Source organism: Nycticebus coucang, chromosome 9 (assembly GCF_027406575.1).
Source record: "Nycticebus coucang isolate mNycCou1 chromosome 9, mNycCou1.pri, whole genome shotgun sequence".
Taxonomy (NCBI): domain Eukaryota; kingdom Metazoa; phylum Chordata; class Mammalia; order Primates; family Lorisidae; genus Nycticebus; species Nycticebus coucang.
The window spans coordinates 122954105-122974740 of NC_069788.1; the positions used below are offsets into that span (position 1 = coordinate 122954105).

A 20636-nucleotide genomic window follows, 5' to 3' on the forward strand; every position below is an offset into this window, starting at 1 on the left:
AGACGCATATAGAACACTCCATCCCAAAAATAAAGAATACACATTCTTCTCATCACCCCATGGAACATTCTCCAAAATTAATCATATCCTGAGACACAAAACAAATAGCAACAGAATTAAAAGAATGGAAATCTTACCTTGTATCTTCTCAGACCATTAAGGCACTAAGGGTGGAATTCAACTCTTAACAAAAACGTTCGACCCCACTCAAGACATGGAAATTAAACATTCTTCTGTTGAATAACAGATGGGTGCATGAAGAAATAAAACAGGAAATTATTAACCTCTTTAAGCATAACAACAATGAAGACACAAGCTACCAAAACCTGTGGGATACTGCAAAAGCAGTTTTGAGAAGAAAATTTATCGCTTTAGATGCCTACATTCGAAAAACAGAAAGACAGTGCATCAACAAACTCACAAACCATGTTATGGAGTTGGAAAAAGAACAATCTAAGCCTAAACCTAGTAGAAGGAAAGAAATCTCCAAAATCAAATCAGAGATCAATGAAATTGAAAACAAAAGAATCATTCAGAAAATTAATGAAACAAGGAGTTGGTTTTTTGAAAAAATTAATAAAATAGACAAACCATTGGCTAGACTAACAAGAAATAGAAAAGTAAAATCTCTAGTAACCTCAATCAGAAATGATAAAGGGGAAATAACAACTGATCCCACAGAGATACAAGAGATCATCTCTGAATACTACCAGAAACTCTATGCCCAGAAATTTGTGAAGGAAATGGATCAATATTTGGAATCACACCCTCTCCCTAGACTTAGCCAGGAAGAAATAGAGCTCCTGAACAGACTAATTTCAAGCACTGAGATTAAAGAAACAATAAAAAAGCTTCCAACCAAAAAATGCCCTGGTTCAGATGGCTTCACACCAGAATTCTATTAAACCTTCAAAAAAGAGCTTATTCCTGTTCTGTAGAAATTATTCCAAAAAATCGAGGAAGAAGGAATCTTCCCCAACACATTCTGTGAAGCAAACAGCACCCTGATACCAAAACCAGGAAAAGTCCCAACCAAAAAGGAGAACTTCAGACCAATCTCACTCATGAATATAGATGCAAAAATTCTCAACAAAATCCTAGGCAATAGATTACAGCTTATCATCAAAAAAGTCATACGTCATGATCCCATAAGTTTCATCCCGGGGATGCAAGCCTGGTTTAACATACGCAAGTCCATAAACGTTATCTGCCATATTAACAGAGGTAAAAATAAAGATCATGTGATCCTCTCAATAGATGCAGAAAAAGCATTTGATAAAATCCAGCATCCTGTTCTAATTAGAACACTGAAGAGTATAGGCATAGGTGGCACATTTCTAAAACTGATTGAAGTTATCTATGATAAACCCACAGTGAATATTGTACTGAGTGGAGTAAAACTGAAAGCTTTCCCTCTTAGAATTGGAACCAGACAAGGTTGTCCTCTGTCACCTTTACTTTTCAACATAGTGCTGGAAGTTCTAGCCAATACAATTAGGCAAGACAAGGAAATAAAGGGAATCTAAATGGGAGCAGAGGAGGTCAAACTCTTCCCTCTTTGCTGATGACATGATCTTATACTTAGAGAATCCCAAAGACTCAACCACAAGACTCCTGGAAGTCATCAAAAAATACAGTAATGTTTCAGGATATAAAATCAATGTCCACAAGTCAGTAGCCTTTGTATACGCCAATAACAGTCAACATGAGAAGCTAGTTAAGGACACAACTTCCTTCACCATAGTTTCAAAGAAAATGAAATACCTACGAATATACCTAACAAAGGAGGTGAAGAACCTCTATAAAGAAAATTATGAAATCCTCAGAAAGGAAATAGCAGAGGATTTTAACAAATGGAAGAACAAATCATGCTCATGGATGGGCAGAATCAACATTGTTAAAATGTCTATACTTCCCAAAGCCATCTACCTATTCAATGCCATTCCTATCAAAATACCAACATCGTACTTTCAAGATTTGGAAAAAATGATTCTGCATTTTGTATGGAACCAGAAAAAAACCCATATAGCTAAGGCAGTTCTTAGTAATAAAAATAAAGCTGGGGGCATCAGCATACCAGATTTTAGTCTGTACTACAAAGCCATAATGGTCAAGACAGCATGTTACTGGCACAAAAATAGAGACATAGACACTTGGAATCGAATAGAAAACCAAGAAATGAAACTTAACGTCTTACAACCACCTAATCTTTGATAAACCAAACAAGAACATACCTTGGGGGAAAGACTCCCTATTCAATAAATGGTATTGGGAGAACTGGATATCCACAGGTAGAAGACTGAAACTGGACCCACTCCTTTCCCCACTCACAAAAATTGATTCAAGATGGATAAAGGACTTAAATTTAAGGCATGAAACAATAAAAATCCCCAAAGAAAGCTTAGGAAAAACAATGGAAGATATTGGCCTGGGGAAAGACTTCATGAAGAAGACTGTCATGGCAATTGCAACAACAACAAAAATAAACAAATGGGACTTCATTAAACTGAAAAACTTCTGTACAGCTAAGGAGACAACAACCAAAGCAAAGAGACAACCTACACAATGGGAAAGGATATTTGCATATTTTGAATCAGACAAAAGCTTGATAACTAGGATCTATAGAGAACTCAAGTTAATGCACATGAAAAAAGCCAATAATCCCATATATCAATGGGCAAGAGACATGAATAGAACCTTCTCTAAAGAAGACAGACCAGTGGCTAACAAACATATGAAAAAATGTTCATCATCCCTATCTATTAGAGAAATGCAAATCTAAACCACCCTCAGATAACATCTAACCCCAGCGAGAATTGCCCACATCACACAATCTCAAAACTGCAGATGCTGGCGTGGATGTGGAGAGAAGGTAACACTTTTACATTGCTGGTGGGACTGCAAGCTAGTACAACCTTTCTGGAAGGAAGTATGGAGAAGCCTCAAAGCACTTAAACTAGACCTCCCATTTGATACTGCAATCCTGTTACTGGGCATCTACCCAGAAGGAAAAAAATCCTTTTATCATAAGGACACTTGTACTAGACTGTTTATTGCAGCTCAATTTACAATCGCCAAAATGTGGAAACAGCCTAAATGCCCACCACCCCAGGAATGGATTAACAAGCTGTGGTATATGTATACCAGGAATACTATTCAGCTATTAAAAAAAATGGAGACTTTACATCCTTCGTTTTAACCTTGGATGGAAGTGGAAGACATTATTCTTAGTAAAGCATCACAAGAATGGAGAAGCATGAATCCTATGTACTCAATTTTGATATGAGGACAATTAATGACAGTTAAGGTCATGGGAGAGTGGGGAAGGAAAAGCAGGGAGAGGGGTGGGGCCTTGGTGTGTGTAACACCTTCTGGGGGCAAGACATGATTGCAGAGGGACTTTACCTAACAAATGCAGTTAGTGTAACCTGGCTTACTGTACCTTCAGTGAATCCCCAACAATAAAAAATAAATAAATAAGAATACTTATCATTGTTTTAAAAAAAATAATAAATTTTTGCCATTAATTAATCATAGCAGTGAAAAATATTCTTAATTTGAGCTCTGAGTTCTGCATTTCTGTGATACCAGATTAAAACAAAAAATGTGCAAAGATAAAGGAAAAAATCATTTTTATTTTTAGATCCTGAATTTGTTCCTCTAAGTAATGATCCTATATTTGTTGTCACTGATGAATTTGTATTTTATGTCTCGTTATCAGCCTGCTATTTGTATTTTATATCTACGTATCAGTAGCTAAATTATGTAATTGTATTTTTAAATTTTGATTCTGAATTCTAAACAAGTAATATAACAATATATTATCAAAGCAAGTATATGATTATTATTTAGTAAGCACTTAACTGCCCTTTTTAGTAAATAGGCAATATGCAGGATGGGTTAATAGAATTAGCAATAGGTAGGAAATGGCAGACTAGGCACAGTGGCTCATGCCTGTTATCCTAGTAGTCTGGGAGGCTAAGGTCAGAGGATCTCTTGAGGCCAGGAGTTTAAACCATCCTGATCAAGACCCTGCCTCTACAAAAAATTGCTAGTAATAGCCAGGCGTGGTGGTACACATACCATATCTGTACCAGCTATTCAGAAGGCTGAGGCAGGATTGCTTGAGTTTGAGGTTGCAGTGAGCTATAGTAATGCTACACTATTGCATGATAGCCATGGTGACCCTATCTCAAAACAAAACAAAAAAAAGGAAAAAAGAAGTTAGTAAGTGAAAATCCTGTTTCTACTTCCTTTGTAGTTTTAGAAAACATAGATACAAATCTGATAAGGTTCCTACCACTTTCAAATAGTATATATTTCTAATCTCTATGAGTATTATAGTACTATATTTAGAATGGCTGAAAAGAAGTTCAGGCAAGCCATGTAAGTACATAATAAACATTAATTAAACATTAATTGTAAGCTCTCTTTATGGTATTACTTGTGTTTCATTTACTTTTAAGAATTTGATGCTTGCATCCTCATTTTCTATAATTAATAAAAGAAATACCCAAATCTGCAGTACTTTCTGATCAAGAGTAAAACTAGTCCACAAACTGTTCTTCAGAATTTTCTTGTTGATTGAAAAAAATCTATGTCTTCACTGTATATGAAGTATTTGAGGATTGGGGTGTTTTGAAAAGGCAGGCAAGTTCTTCTGCATGTGACAATACTATTTGTTTGGTTTTGTTTGTTTCTTTCTTTCTTTCAGGAAACTCTAATAGATTGGTGTGATGAAAAGGAACTTAATCTGATATTGACAACTGGAGGAACAGGATTTGCACCACGAGATGTCACCCCAGAGGTGAGATAGTACATGTCTTTCTCATATTGAAGAAGTAATGTTACTATTACTATATTTTTATACTTTTGCTAGGTACAAGTGATTTGTAATTCTAAAGATACAAAAATTTTTCTCTGGAACAATTATGAAAGTATTTCTTTGATTTTTTTTTTTTTTTTTAAGTTTTAACTAGAAATGATACAATATGAGGAAGATTGAACTTGTCCTGGAGCTAATCCTTTATTTTCTTATTGTCTACATCGTCAGCAGAAGTTCAGGTGCATCACCAATGGAGGTGATGGCAGAATTTTGTTACCATGGCATCTGGTGTGATGAGTTTGGTAAATACAATTCAAAACTGGATCTGATTTTCCTTTTCTTGAGGTACCTTTGTCATCTATCTCGAAGTACAGTAGGATGGCTGCATCATACTATTTATACCAATTTCACAGTACTATTGATGGGAAAAGGTTGTGTTTTTCACAATTTTAAATGTGATCTGCATTTAGTAAAGAATACAATAGGCCAAAAAGCAGAATATTAATATCTAAGCTTCATACCACAAGAATCATTTTTGTACAGAAAAAAAATTAGGGAAAGAATGAAGAGTAAGCAGTGTTCACTAACACAAAGATGAGAAGTCTTTTACTTTTTAAGGAAGCCATGAATTTCCCATGTCACTTTGGAGGCATATGTAAGGTATTACCACTTATGACATTGTTTTCTTTACCCCCTAAAAGCTTATTTCTTGGCTCAATTTCAGCTTAACTCTGTCCTTCTATTTTCATATCATTACAATATTATATCTACTACCTTATTACAAACAACAAAGCATACATTATGTATGCTCTGCATACATAATGCCTGTCTTTCTTATGGTAGTAGAGTAGTTTTTGACCGGTAGCCTGCATTAGAACCAATAAGAGGGCTTATTAAAACACAGACTGCTGGGTCCCATCCCTAGAGTTTCTGGTTCAGTAAATCTGCAGTGGGTCCTGAGAATTTGTATTTCCAACAAGGTCTCAGTTGTGATGCAAATGATGCAAATGTTGTTGATGCGGAGACCATACTTTCAAACTTGGAGAAACACTGCACTAGTATAAGAAAATACAGTTTTTTAAACAAGTAATAAAATATTTTCTCCTCTTCTGCAGAAAAATTATGGCACCTAATTTTTTTGTTATTACTCTAATTAAGGTTATAAATAAAATGATTTTGCTTCTAAAGTCATCAAAACAGAGTTGTATTAGAAGATTGTTAACTTCAACTGCATCAATAAGAAGGTCATCCTCACAAAATTTATTTTGCTTCTGGCTCCTATCAATAAATGGTCTTTTGGCTAATTTTTTAATTTCTTTCATACTGTGAATAACTTAAAAAAATACGATTGGAAAGGAAGCTATCTCCTGGGTATGTTGTGTTTTGGTTGTAAGAAAATTGACTTTATATTTGAAGACCTGAATTTTTGGAGTTTGGGTACTGTGTTAAGTGTCTGAAATAAATGCCCTTTAGGTTTATATATCCCTATATCTTTTGTGACAGTTTGATATTTTCATATTTTTATGTCTCAAAAGTAGGAAAAAAACCTTGAAAACTCAAATAAGTATGTAACAGCATTATTTTTAATTGTGGGGAAATAATTTGCATCGCAATGTATTTCTTATCCTATAGAGCTTCAGTTTAATACCAAATGCTAGGCTAAGAATTCAAACCTTTGAATACTGTTTCTGCTACATACCAACAAAGTGAGCATAAATGGGCTGTTTTTATTCATACTTCTTATGCCAAATATGTGGAGTATGTTCCTCACACCAACCAATTTTCCAATTCCAAACATCAAATGTCCTTTATTTCATTTCAATTCAGTTCTGGGTACTACCTACCTGGAGTTAGTGCTAGGTTCCAAAGGTCTGAGGGTTCAGTCCTACAAGACTGCCTTCCCTTCAGATGCTAGTGACAAGAATCAGACTCCCAGGTTACCCACACTTCTGTCCTACTTCACTACAAAGTCAGTTGGTTCCTACAACTAGCTCCCCACTTGCTTTAAGACAGGGGTCCTCAAACTTTTTAAACAGGGGGCCAGTTCATTGTCCCTCAGACTGTTGGAGGGCTGGACTATAGTTTAAAAAAAAAAAACTATGAACAAATTTCTCTGCACACTGCACATATCTTATTTCGAAGTAAAAAAACAAAACAGGAACAAATACAATCACCCGTGGGCCATAGTTTGAGGACCCCTGCTTTAAGATATGATAACTTCTCAGTACAGTTTGCAAACTCTGGGAAACACTTACACTTTATTTACTATTACCAAGTTATTATAAAGGATATAACTCAGGAACAGCCAAATGCAAGACATGCACAGCGACATAGCGAAGGTATGGTGGGGAGGAGGTTCTGTGACCTCTTCACATGCAGTACCCTTCCAGCACCTTGATATGTTCATTAAATCTTATAGCTCTCACTGTTCAAGAATGTTTGTAAAGCTGTATTTCCAGTCCTCCCCTTAGTAGGTAGGACTGACAGTTCCAACCTTCTAATCACTTTAAATTGCCTTATTAGCATAAATTTTGCTGTGGTCTGAAGGGGTTTGTTAGGAATAACGAAAGGTGCACCTATCTCTTAGAAAATGCTTAGGATTTTAAGAGTTCTGTGTCAATAACTAGGTATAAACACTAAATATATTTTTGTGCGGTACCACAATAGACTAGTTATTTAATCACACTGCCTTATATTCCTATAAAACGAGGGAAATAAAATTACCAAGGTAATGCCTGTTAGCATTCAGTGAGAAGTATTAACTGATATTTTATGTAAGAGTTAACTTGTAAGGGTTACATATTTTTTATTAGTTGCTGTGCAACTACCAAATGGACAAATGTACCTGGTTTGAAGTATATCCATGAAGTCACAATCTTGTTAAATTACTTTTGAATTTTGATAGAGTAAGCTTCATATTGTAACTGAAAGTTCAAGTTTGATACTTGTCCCTGAGGCTGAACAAAGCATGAAGGCAAATAAGTTTGAGGAAAAGGAAGAGAAGTTTATTAATTTGCTGGCAAATGAGGATATGCAAACTAAGGTATTAAAGAACGATTGTCCTCCCTTTAAGCAGACAATCAGTGTTTATTTATTTTCTTATTTATGTTTATTTATTTATTCATTCATTTATTTATTTTGAGACACAGTCTCACTTTTGTACCAGAGGTAGAGTGCTGTGGCATCATAGCTCACAGCAACCTCAAACACTTGGCCTCAGCAGTCTTCTTGCCTCAGCCTCCAAGTAGCTGGGACTATAGGTACCCACCACAATGGCTGGCTAGTTTTTCTGTTTTTGTAGGGACTAGCTCAGGCTGGTCTCCAACTCCTGAACTCTAAATATCCACCTGCTTCAGCCTCATAGAGTGCTAAGATTATAGGCATGAGCCACTGTGCCATAGCCATCAGTGTTTATTTAAAAGGAATTTTCTACTTCAGGCTATTGTTGGTTATCTATAGCATCTCCAGTGAAAGACTTATCTTGTGAATTCTGCCCAGATAATTCTGTGGAACAATCTCCTATGGTTTAAGATACTAGAAAACAAAGAACACTTCCCTTCCCCTCTGATTACTGGCCTCACACAAGAATGCAGGTTTTTTTCTGATTTTTTTGTTGTTGTTTCTTTTTTGGCAGTTTATGGCCAGGGCTGGGTTTGAACCTGCCACCTTCGGCATATGGGGCCGGCGCCCTACTCCTTTGAGCCATAGGCGCCGCCAGTTTGGTTGTTTTTGAGACAATCTCAGTCTGTTGGCCCAGGCACCAGAGTGCCATGACTTTAGCCTAGCTCACAGTAACTTCAAACTCCTAGATTCAGTCAGTCCTCCTGCCCAGCCTCCCAAGTAGCTGAGACTAAAGGTGCCCACCACAACTCCTTGCTAATTTTATCTATTCTTAGTAAAGACAGGGTCTTGCTTTTTCTCAGGCTATTCTTGAACTCCTGTGCTCAAGCAATCCTCCTGCCTCAGCCTCCCAAGATTGCTAGGATTACAGGTGTGAGCCACTGTGCCTGGCCAGGAATTTAGGCTTTAATTCTTCAAAAAGGGTGAGGGGTATTAGAGAGACAACTCCTAAAACTTTTTGCCCCTTTTCAGATCCTTACTTCTGTTACATATTCCCCACTGCTGATTTTACCCTCCATATCTGTGGGAGAAGGGACAACAAAGTCATTGAACTACTTCCTGCTGAATTGGGTGATGTTGTAGATGGAAGGTTTATCCCTGTTTTGTTTTGTTTTTTCGTTTGTTTGTTTGTTTGTTTGTTTGTTTTTGAGACAGAGCCTCATTCTGTCACCCTAAGTAGAGTGCCATGGTGTCATAGCTCACAACAACTTCAAACTCCTGGTCTTAAGCAATCCGCTTGCCTCAGACTCCTGAATAGCTGGGACTATAGACACTTAACACGATGTTTGGCTAGATTTTCTATTTTTAGTTGAGATGAGGTCTCTATCTTGCTCAGCTTGTCGGAAACTCCTGAGCTCAAGCAATCCAATGGCCTCAGCCTCCTACAGAGCTAGGATTACAAGCATGAGCCACTGTGCCCAACCAAGCTTTATACTTATTTATGTCATTGCTCTTTCTGGGTTTTACAAAAATGCAACAGATTACCAGGTGAAAAATAGCGTGAGCACCAACTACATCTATGAGGATTGGCAAGGCAAAATGGAAGATACCTCATAAGAGAGATTTTACTCTGCTACCTATCTAAGACAATAGCTGGACTGTGGGTCCTTATTGTCACCTTGTACATAATATCTGATACAGGGCTAGACAAGAAAGAAACATGGGACCGTGAGTATGGAACTAATAGTGGCACTGTGTAGGTGATCTGAGAGAATGGCTTCTGCACATTGAGAGTGTAAGAATACTTGCACAGAATAAGGTCTAGCGTGATAAACCCAGCTAGAAGATGAGAGATTTATCCTTTTTTTTTTTTTTTTTTTTTTTTTTGAGACAGATCAGCAGAAGAGGTGATAGTTTGGGAAATCCTCACTAAGGAGGATTCTGTCATCCTGTAAACAGAACAAATAACCCAAAGAAAAGTTAGTAAGAATATCAACATGTTTCATTTTCCTTCTTCGTAAATAGATACTTTAGGTTATCTAAAGGCTGGATCATTCTCTAGAGACCTTGGTACTCTTCTTCCATGGTATATCTCTTTTACTCCTGGAAATTTTAACAATGTGTGAGTTGTTAGAGGCACTTCACAGAGTCCCTTTCACTTCTCTGCCAGTTGTTAAGTCCTTGTTCTTTCCATGCTTTAGTCAATACCCTGTCCTCTGAAGGGATGGAGGGGTGTTTCCAACTGAGTCATGAAACTGAAAGATGAAAACGTACGCATAGTGGTTAAAATTTATTTTGTCTGTTTGACATAATGCTTTACCTTCCTCTCTTACCTATGGTTATATTACCATACTTACCTCAGGGTAGTAGGAAGGGTCTCCCATTTCGTAAGTGCTCGACTTACCTTTACCAGCTATTCTTGGCACATGGCAAAACTTTATACCACTGTAGATGGGTTTTCTGCATCAATTTTACTGTAGTTTTCTTTTAAAGTATGACTCATTTTCTGTTTTTCCTGTAGACTGAGGTCTCCAGGATGCATGCAATTTCCATTCTAGATGCAGGGCTTGGCTTACTTGCTGGATTACCTCCAATGCGAAGGGGAGTCCATTATCACTTTATATGGAGTAAGGGAAGCCACATCTTGTAATAAGTTCCTTCAGAAAGATTCTGGTAATGTCAAACAGTCTGTCCATTCGAGTAGGGTAAGCCTCTGCCGAGCCTGCAAAGATATCTACTAATACAAATTCCAGTCATTTTAGGCCATCTGAGTGAAATCAATTTGCTAGTCATCAAAAGGGTTGGTTCACCATGTTGGGTTCACTGTTCAGAAGGTCACTTTTCTGTCTTTGGATTGTTTTGAGCACATAAAGGACAGCTCTACTGTATTTGTTCGATATTCTCATTTAAGAGGATACCACTTGCAACAAAATGGTAACAAAGGACCATATTGCGTACATTCATATAGATGCCTCATAATGGGGCCAGACCAAGGGTTTAGAAGAATGAATCCAGAAGGATTCTGTCTCCACATAGCTGTGTCTTTCCAAGTTTCAGAGCCCCAGTCTTTAGTTTTAAAGGGGCTTTATATTGATCTAAATCTAGCCAGGGTATCAAAACCATAAAGAACAGATACCCTTTAGCAGCCTCCTTAGCTCTGCTAGCAGCCTGGTGTTTTGTTTTATTTTGTTTTGAGGTTTTTTTTTTAGTGACAAGAACAGTGCATGATGGTCACCTGCTTGGGTTCAATCATGGCCTAAATCAGGGCCATTATTCCAGTGGCGTACTTTATATTCTTCTTTCCTGCTATCAAGAGCCCCTTTTCCTCTAAGTGGTATGCACAGATCCATCCTGCTAGAATAAACCGCCTCAAGAATCTCCAAACCAGTGTTTTCAACCTTTTTTTTTTTTTGTCTCCCAGCATACTTGAAACAGTAGTTAAACTTCTGCAGCACACTTACATTATGTTGATCAAAAAAAAAAAAAAAAAAGGAGCAAAAAAGAGAATATACTTACTGTACTTTGAACTTCTTTCAAAATAATTTAATTAATGATCTTTAAAATTTTTCATGGCAGGGCCAGGTGCAGTGGCTCACGCCTATAATCTCAGCACTCTGGGAGGCCGAAGTGGGCAGATCTCCTGAGCTTAGGAGTTCGAGACCAGCCTGAGATAGAGCGAGGCCCTCTCTCTAAAAATAGCTTGGCATTGTGAGGGTTGCCTATAATCTCAGCTAATCAGGAGGCTGAGGCAAGAGAGTCACTTGAACCCAGTAGTCTGAGGTTGCCTTGAGCTTGACTCCACAGCATTCTACTGGGGGCTACAAAGTGAAATTGTGCCTCAAAAAAAAAAAAAAAAAAAATTTTTTTTTTTTTTTGGTGTGTGGCATACCTAAGATCTTCTCATGGCATATTGGTTGAAAATCGCTGCTGTAAACAGTCATGCTATAGGTTCATTCTCTTCAAGTGGTAACAGGGACAGTCTTTAATTTAACATTTGGATTGTCCAAAAGATGACCTATTATTTTCCTAGCCTTCCTGCAGTAAGCCAATAACCCTCCTTTCTGTTCTAATAAAGTTAAACTTCCTGGAGGCAAGGAGGCCATTCTTTCACAGGATTGTCCAATTGCTGCTATCTGTGGGATGTCTCTCAACATCATACTTTGACTCCAAGGCTCGTTTCCTAATTTTCACAAACATAATTTAAATTCTTTCTGCAAATCAAGCAAGCCCAAAGCAAGGTGTCAGTCAAGACTCTGCTTTAGTTTTTCAGAGGTCTTGCCACATCAAGGTCTCCACATCTGTCTCTTTAACAAAGAGCCTCAGCAAGGACTTTGCTCTTAGTAACAGGGTAGGAGAGGTTTTAGACCCCTGAGGCAACACTGTCCAGCAGTGCTGTGAGGTCATCCTATTCTCAGGATCCTACTATTCATATGGGACTGAATACTATTCATGGTCACTTTTATAATATCATTCATGGTACATACATCCTGCATGAATCAATACTCGTTGGTATGGGGAATTTAAACTCTTTCTGCATGTCCTGGGGTCCTGCCTGGCCATACAGCCTTACTAATTTTGTAGTAGACCTCAAAAAGAATTGAACTAACTTCTTCTTACATGGCAGCCTCCAGTGTGCTTCACTAGGCTCTGGTACATTGAAAACCAGCAGTAGCCTGGTGGCACTGTCAGAGGTGAGCTGCTGCTGCTGCTGCTTCTGGAGCAGCTCCTAACATCCCAGCCCAGGTCCAACATGGCCACCAAGACATTGGGATGGAGTAATACCTACTCCATTGGCAGTTTCCTGGGGCCTGCCACCTGGGCCTGCAGTGACAAGTCCCTCAGCACCACCGCCTGGCCCTCACCCCCTACCTGACTTGTAGAGTGCCATCTGTGGCTAGTAACAGGGCCTGGCGTAACAGCCAAGAGGGACCCTGAACAACTTCTGCCCACATGGCTTAGTGGCAGTGGCACTCCTGAGTCAAATAAAAGTCCACTAATGAAGTCCCCAGTATCAGTTGTACCCAGGGCTTCTGCGAGGAAATTTAGATTGTGTCACTAGTGGATCATGGATCCACAGCCACCTCAGTCATCATCAGATTCTTGGATTCAAAAAGCCATTTGCTGTCTTGGGGTTTTTTTTGTGACCTTGAGCCCTTAGCAGTTTGGGGAACCATTCTTTTCAATGTTTTTCCTCTTTACAAAAAGCATACTGATTATGTTTCAAACTGGGGCAAACTTTTCTGCTCTTTCCTTTCGCTGTCTCAAAGGACCCTTGGTTAGCACAGCTAACACAGATCTCAGTTTCTGTTCTTCCCCAGTGTTATATACTTCAAAGGTGATATCAAAAAAATGTGAGGGGCAGCACCTGTGGCTCAAGGAGTAGGACGCCGGTCCCATATGCCGGAGGTGGCAGGTTCAAACCCAGCCCCGGCAAAAAAAACCACAAAAAAAAAAAAAAAAATTGTGAGGGATTCATGCTAATTGCCTCTTCCACATACTGCAACTTCTTTCTTATATCTGAAGCACCCTGTCCTATAAAAATCATATTAAATATGTACAGATTTTCAGGGGCCTCAGGATTCATATCTGAATATTTCTGATATGTCTGATAGATGCATTCCGGAAGTTTAGAGAAATCTTCATTAGTTTTTTGTTGTAATTGTTGGACCTTTTTCAAACTCTTCTGTCTAGGTGCTTTCTGTGGAGGCCTGTCAGAATACACTTTTGATAATGATTTATTGTCACACCACGTGCATCCGCATTATAATCCTAATTTGTATAAGTCCAATAATACTCTGCCAGCTATCCTTGTGCATTCAAAATCCCCATCTGATATTGCCATAATGGAAATTGCCCTGCCCCAGCGATGGGTGCTCTCCGGCCAAATTGAGTTCCCTTCTGGGTCTTGGAAAGAGATTCTATTCCTATACCTGACTCACATGTGGGAGTAAAGAATTAGCTCCCGTTGAGCCCTCCCCAGCCGCCTCTAACAGTGCCAAGATAGTGGTGGCAATCTGGGCCTGGCTCCATGCGGGCTTCCTTTCACTATAGTTTGGACCTGGGGCTTTGGCTGGGTAAAGCTGCTCCTGTTTGTGTACCCCATCACCACCTCATTAGGGGCCACAGCAGATGGGACAAGGGGGCCTCAGCAGTGTAAGCTCAAGCATGGGTAAATCCGTAGTGCCTTCCCCAGAAGATGGGAAACTTGGTGGGGGAGCAGGTTCATGAGATCCAACCTATTTAATTCCTCCCTAGTTTTATCACTCAAGGTCTGTTTATCCTTACTTTGTCCCAGGCCTTTCAGCCTTTTTATTATGCAGCTGTATGAAAGATTGTACATACAGGATCTCACCCCATTTACCTGACCTTTAGCAAAGTAATTCCAGTGTGTAAAATAGTACACTGATGTTCCATTCAGTAGCCCCTTCTCCTCACACTTTAGCATGTACATTGGTCAAGCAGTAGTATAACAAAACGTCATTCTCTTTTTAGACATAGATTTATAGCTATAAGTTAACCATTCAGCCAAGATTCTCCCCAAGGGACTTTCAGATGGAATAGAAATGGAGCCTCCCATGTTGAAATAAAACTCAAAACCAGCAACAAACATAAATTAATAAGTACAGTGAATTCCCAATGTAAACAATCTCAAATGCCAAGGTTTACCAAACAAACAGGAACAGTACAAAGGAGAACCACAATCTCTGTCAGTACCACATGCTAACCAATTGTGCCACTGGAGCACTGAGAACCACAATCTCAAACAAGAACCATCATCTCATAATCCAAAAGGGAATGAATTCTTCAGCTTACCTATTTCCACTGAATTGGGATTTCCTTCCCCAAATGGTGCCACAACCATATGTGCTACCACGGGGCTGGTGGTATGTTCCCCAAGTGGGTGAAATCAAGGGTTTTGGTGTACACACTCTACCGAGATGGCCAAGGGGTTGTGACTCTTCTCAAATGCATTTCCTTCTCCTCAGAGAGGTTTACACTGGAAGAAGTTGCATCTAATATGGGAGAGGGAGACTTTGTGTTTGTTGTCATTTGCCTTTTCCAGCCATGGCAAGAGTTGCAGGGTGCCATTCCTTTAGGGTGCAGAAGGATACACTCAGAGACACCAAATTCTGTTATTGAAAGTTTGGTACTTGTCCCAAAGCCAAACAGAGAATGAGGACAAGTGGTTTGAGGAAAATGAATGAGAAGTTTATTAATTTACTTGCGAGCTCTTGTCTTAAAGAACCATCATTTTGTTAAGCAGAAAAACAAGGTTTTTAAAGGGGATTTTCAGCTTGGAATGTTGCTGTTTTAACTGTAGCCTCTCCTATGAAAATGAATTCATGATTTCTGCTCAGATAAGTCTGTTGTACCATCTCCTGTGGTTGAAGATACTAGAAAACAAAGAACAGTACAAACAGCACTCTTGCCTCTCTGAATACTGGCTTTGGGCAGGAGTGCAGATTTTAATTCTTCAAAAAGGATGAGGAGTTTTAAAGAAATACCATAGAGCAACTACATGGGGAAGTTGTATGAAAGATTTTTTTTTTTTAATGAGTTTAAAATACATATAAACGTCTTCCCCAATATCTGTTTTTGAAGAGGCAATTGACCTGATTGTAAATAACCTGATTTTTCATAGACTCACATCATATTATATATATAGTATCTGAATTATCTATTGCATAGGTCTGTAGAACTCTCCAGTCTTTAAAACAAGAAATGACCATAAAAGTAACATAGGACCACCCAAAAATAATTTTACTAATTTTACTTTCCTTTTTCCCCTCAATTTACAATTCTTATAATAGCTAAAATATAATACTGGCATGTCAGATAGGAATTAAGAAATATAATTCTGGGCCCGTATTATATTGTTTATCACCAATTTGTCTTTGATAGTTCTGCTGTGTAAGAAAAGAAATTGTTTCTAGACATGTTTACCTGTATATAACTTAGGATCACAAATAATTTTAAATGGGGTCAGAAGTTACTGATGAAAAGTGAAAATATTAATTTGATGAATGTAAAATAATGTAAAACTTCTCCCTAAGGTATTAAATATTTCAAAGTCGTTAGTAAGTTTGTTCTATAAACACAAAGGACATTGTAGGTTTGTGTTATATTGTTTCAAAAAAATGCCGGGTAATGCTAAAAAGAATGAATGACATAAAACAATCCAAAGTTACTGTCAATGGGCATGGGCACTTGAGAAACTGAAAAGTTTAATAAGCTTAGATTTCTTCCCACATCTATTAAAAAGGAGAGTGGGATAGCAAGTTTAGCAAAATTTATGGTGTTTAAATATTTCATGTGAGTAGGGCTATCAGAATTGTTTGTCCTAAAGTATGAATTTATTTATATTTTAGGCCCTGTATCATAGAATATACTTTGATAATTGTGTGTCTGCCAGCTTTCTCCCTGCCTTTAAACATGAGATGCTATCAAAACTTACATATAATAGCATAATAATTCATACTGCTCAAGTTTTATTTAGAAATCTCATTTTTATATGAAAAGCTTTATTTTTTTATTTTAGCTTTATTTTTTATGAATATATTGTATATTTTTTATCCGATGAATGTCACATAATTCATTGGCACTAGTGAAATACTAGCAATTACAAAATTGAATAGAACATAGGAACTCATTTCTATACAAATTTTTACCTTTTTATGTCCCACTACCACTTTTAAAAGTCCAAATAAAGTGTTATTACTTAAAGCCTCCTTTATTATTCTTAAAAAGTCTTAAGTCTATTAATAGTCATGTACACAAGTGAAATGAAAACCATATGTACATCCCAAAAGAGACTAAAATATTAAGCAGCATTAATAAAAGAGTGTCTATATAATTTTAAAAATGTGTTTGATAATACAGTAAATTAGAAAAACTATTCAACATTTTTATGAGGTAGACAGTATCTTCCAGCAGTTTTTAGAGTACTAGGCTCTAGTACTCTAATCCCTTTGGTAACCTTAATCAAAATTAAGGGTTTTATACTTAATATATTATTTTGATCGTAAATTAAGCAGTTAAAGCCTAGTGAACACTTATATCTGCTCATCTACTCATTCATTCATCAGGCTTTTTGTTTTTAGTCCTCAATATCTGTCCAATGCTATGTTTAATACTGAAGTTAAATAATAAGGAAGACTATCATAGAGGTGAGCAAACCGACTTACAAGCCCGAATCCAGCCTGTTACCTTTTATGCATATCCAGTGAGCTAAGAATAGATTTTACATTTTAAATCACAAGGAGTATAGTATTTTGTGACATGTGAAAATCATTTGAAATTTAAATTTTAGTGTCTATAAATGAAGTTCTATTAGAACAGAGCCTTACTAATTTAGGTATTGTCAATGGCTGTAACCAGAGTTGAGTAGTTGTAACCAAGACTGTATAAACTGTAAAGCTTGAAATATTTACTATCTGACCCCTTACAGAAAAAGTTTGTCCACCGATGGCCTATATGATGGCAATAAGTCATCTTCACTCACATTTTTTATTTTTGGACTTTTACCTTTTGTTCTTTAGCAATCTGAAATGGCATTAGGTTTCCTTTCTTAAATTTGTAATTTTTAGATGCAGCAAAGAAAAAGTACTTTTCTACCATATTGAAGTATATTGCCCCATTGTCTCTATAGAGACAGGCTTCTGCCACAATGCCCAGCTATTTTTTTTAACGATGGGGTCGGTCTCTTGCTCATGCTCATCCTGAACTCTGGTGATCCACCTGCCTCGGCCCCCCAAAGTTTAGGATTACTGGCATGAGCCACCACACCTGGCCTTAATAATATATAAAATTTTGAACTTTTAAAATGATGAAATGAATTTGTTGTATATTAAGTGTAGGGTACATGCGGGAATACTAAAGGGAAGAATCTCATCTTGATGTGCTTGCAATTACTAGTAATAATGATTTTGTAAGCTTAAAACCAATATTCAAGTATTAGTCATAAGTAGACTAGGAATTGAATTACGAAAATGATTGGAGAGGATGGGCAAAGGAAAATAGAAACAAAAGTAGATTCAGAATACCCTGAGCCTAGAGCAATGTGCTCTAGAGGCCTGGCACTTTAATATTTAAGAAGCAGCTTGCTAGAATTTTTACCCCTCCCCCAGAGTGACTCTAGCTGCAGAGGTCTCTAAGCAGGCAAGAATTACCCACATGGGCAGAGCTACTTGTTCTGTGAAAGGGAGTGTGTTTGTTAAGTTAGATATGCAGAATGTTTAAACTTTGTTTAAAAAAAAAAAGCATAATTTGCTCCAGAGCAGATAAGGAGATAAAATATCTCTTTGCTTCTGTCACCTTGGTATGACCAGAAGTGTCTGTCTGTCTGAGCAACAAGCTTCTTAACTATTGTCACTTCTATTTGTGTGCTGACTTAATTGGGATGTTTCTGAGGTCCTGCTGGGACTTACCCATTCTCTGTTTCTGTTAAAGATCATAAATACCTTAAAGCAATAAAAGTAACAAGTAAATTCATACAATTAATGCAGTTAATTGTATTATTAAAGAAATGGTTTAGTTAGAAAAATGCACGTGCAACAAAAACTATGATGGGATTGTTTGCCTTGCCCTCATGAGATTGATGAGTGAAACACTAGTGTATGAAATAAATAAGGAGCTAGCCTGAATTTGGGGGCTGCATGCTGAAATCCTCACGAAGGACTGTAGCCTCCCAACCCCAGCTACTTTTAAAACTATCCTTTGTCTCTTCTTGTTTTTTAATTTTCTTCATCCCCTCGTCCTACTAAGCCACTAGAAGGAAATCCGTAGTGTAGTTGAGCCTGGTTCCCCATAAGTAAGAAAAATCTCACTTGTAAAAATTTTTTATCTGGTGTTCTTAGCAACGTCTCCTAAAAGAAGTATGCTAATGTAATTGGTCATTGTGAAATAATGAAACTAAAGAAGGAAGAGCAAAATTTTCAGGAAACTGTAAATTTAATACAAAGCATACTAATTTAAAAGGCCTTCATTATGGCAGTGAAGAGGCATCGGACAAAATGACCAACACTGAAAGGGGAAAAATACTAAAAACCTGGTAAAAAGGAAACCATCTAGGAAGAGGCTATGAATTCCAGAGGGAATATTCTATTTATAGTCTACTTTAGATTTAATTAGTATAGATCAATATGTAAGCCTTTCTACGTATATTTCCCATTTAGTTATTAGGAATTTTTTAAATGAAAATGTCAATTTTCTATTACACATATAGAAAAAGTGACATTATAAAAATTCGTTTTATAATCAATTTGTTGGTATTCATGAACTTCATAATTTCAGGTATATGCATAAGGTAAATATTTCTTTATATAATTATTAATCATTTTTCTTTCATATAATGCTTCAAAAAGAAGACTACTTGTATAAGTACTAGGCAGAAGATAAAATTGACCTGGATTACTAACTACATGTTAATAATTCTCAATTACTCTTGTGAAAGTAAGAGTTTATTTACACTTAATAACTTCACCTAAAAATTGACATTGGGTATTTTCACAATCAGAAAAACTCTTATAACTGAAGCATTAGCAGAAATACTATGTATAATGGTTTGTTTTTGAAAGAAAATTTGATCACCTTTACAGGTCATTTAAATTATCTAATTATTGTCTACTGAATGTCAATATTCTCTAGCAAACACTTATTAGGTCATTGTCAAAAATGTCAGTGAACTAGTATTCTAGAATATTTATAAGAGTATAATCCATGAATATTTCTTTTATAGTTCTAGTATTGCTTTGAGTAAAGGTAAAAATTATTATATTGAATTAGGAGATTTAATATATTAAAATTGTTTGTAAATAGGATAATTCTACAGTGTGAAGTTACTTGCAAAGCAGAATACTGGAACCACTTAAACTTGAAATAATTAAACTAAATTTAATAAAATGTATCATTCTTCTGTAGTCAGATTTGATGGTTATATTTGATGTCATTTTAAGGAGCTCTCCCTATAATTTTTATGAAGTCGCTCTAGACGTAGGAAATATGTTCCCATACATATCTTTGTCTAAACATGGATTCCTATATTGGCATGGAATCTAAGATAATGGAAAAAGCTTACACTATAGAGTCAGACCTGAATTTGAATATTAGCCATTTAAGACAAATTAACCTATTCAAAGCTCAGTTTTCTCATCTGCAAATTAACTAGTAGCTATCTCTCAAGTTATTGTTTCTAATAATTAAGCTAATAAGAATACCCAATAATAAAAATTTAAATTTACACTTAGCATTTACTGTCAGGAGCTGTTTTGAGTATATGTTAACTCATTCTTCAACACAACCATATGAAGGAGATATTATTATTATCTCCACGATAAAGATGGAGAAACTAAGGCACATATTGACTAATTGACTTGCCCAAGATTACTCAAGCTAGTAAGTAACAATAATACATATAAAAGTATCTTGCATAATGCCTGTAATGTTTTTAGATGTTTGATAAATATTTTGTCTTACTTTTTTCTTCTTCATTTAATCAATAATACTACCTATTATTTCTGATTTGATATTATAGCCCCAAATACATCTGCTGTTAACCACTGTATTTCTGTTAGCTGTTGTTATCTACAAACATACCTGATGGATATATATGTAAAATAAAGATATAAGTGAACATTTTCCCATTGTTACTTTAAGACATGGAACAAAGAAATAACAGTAAGAATTTGTTTTATCCAACTGGGCATGCTGTAATCCTAGCACTCTAGGAGGCCAAGATGGATGAATCACCTGA

The 20636-nt window shown here is 36.7% G+C and overlaps 1 protein-coding gene across 11 annotated transcripts in view; it reads left to right on the top strand.

Annotated features, from left to right (window-relative positions):
* GPHN (gephyrin) overlaps positions 1-20636 on the top strand; it is a 708676-nt gene that overhangs the window by 315050 nt on the left and 372990 nt on the right. For all 11 annotated transcript variants that reach the window (XM_053602269.1, XM_053602258.1, XM_053602260.1 and 8 more), the window contains exon 4: positions 4715-4807. In XM_053602269.1, the coding sequence (XP_053458244.1) occupies positions 4715-4807 (93 nt within the window). The remainder of the gene's footprint in view (positions 1-4714; positions 4808-20636) is intronic.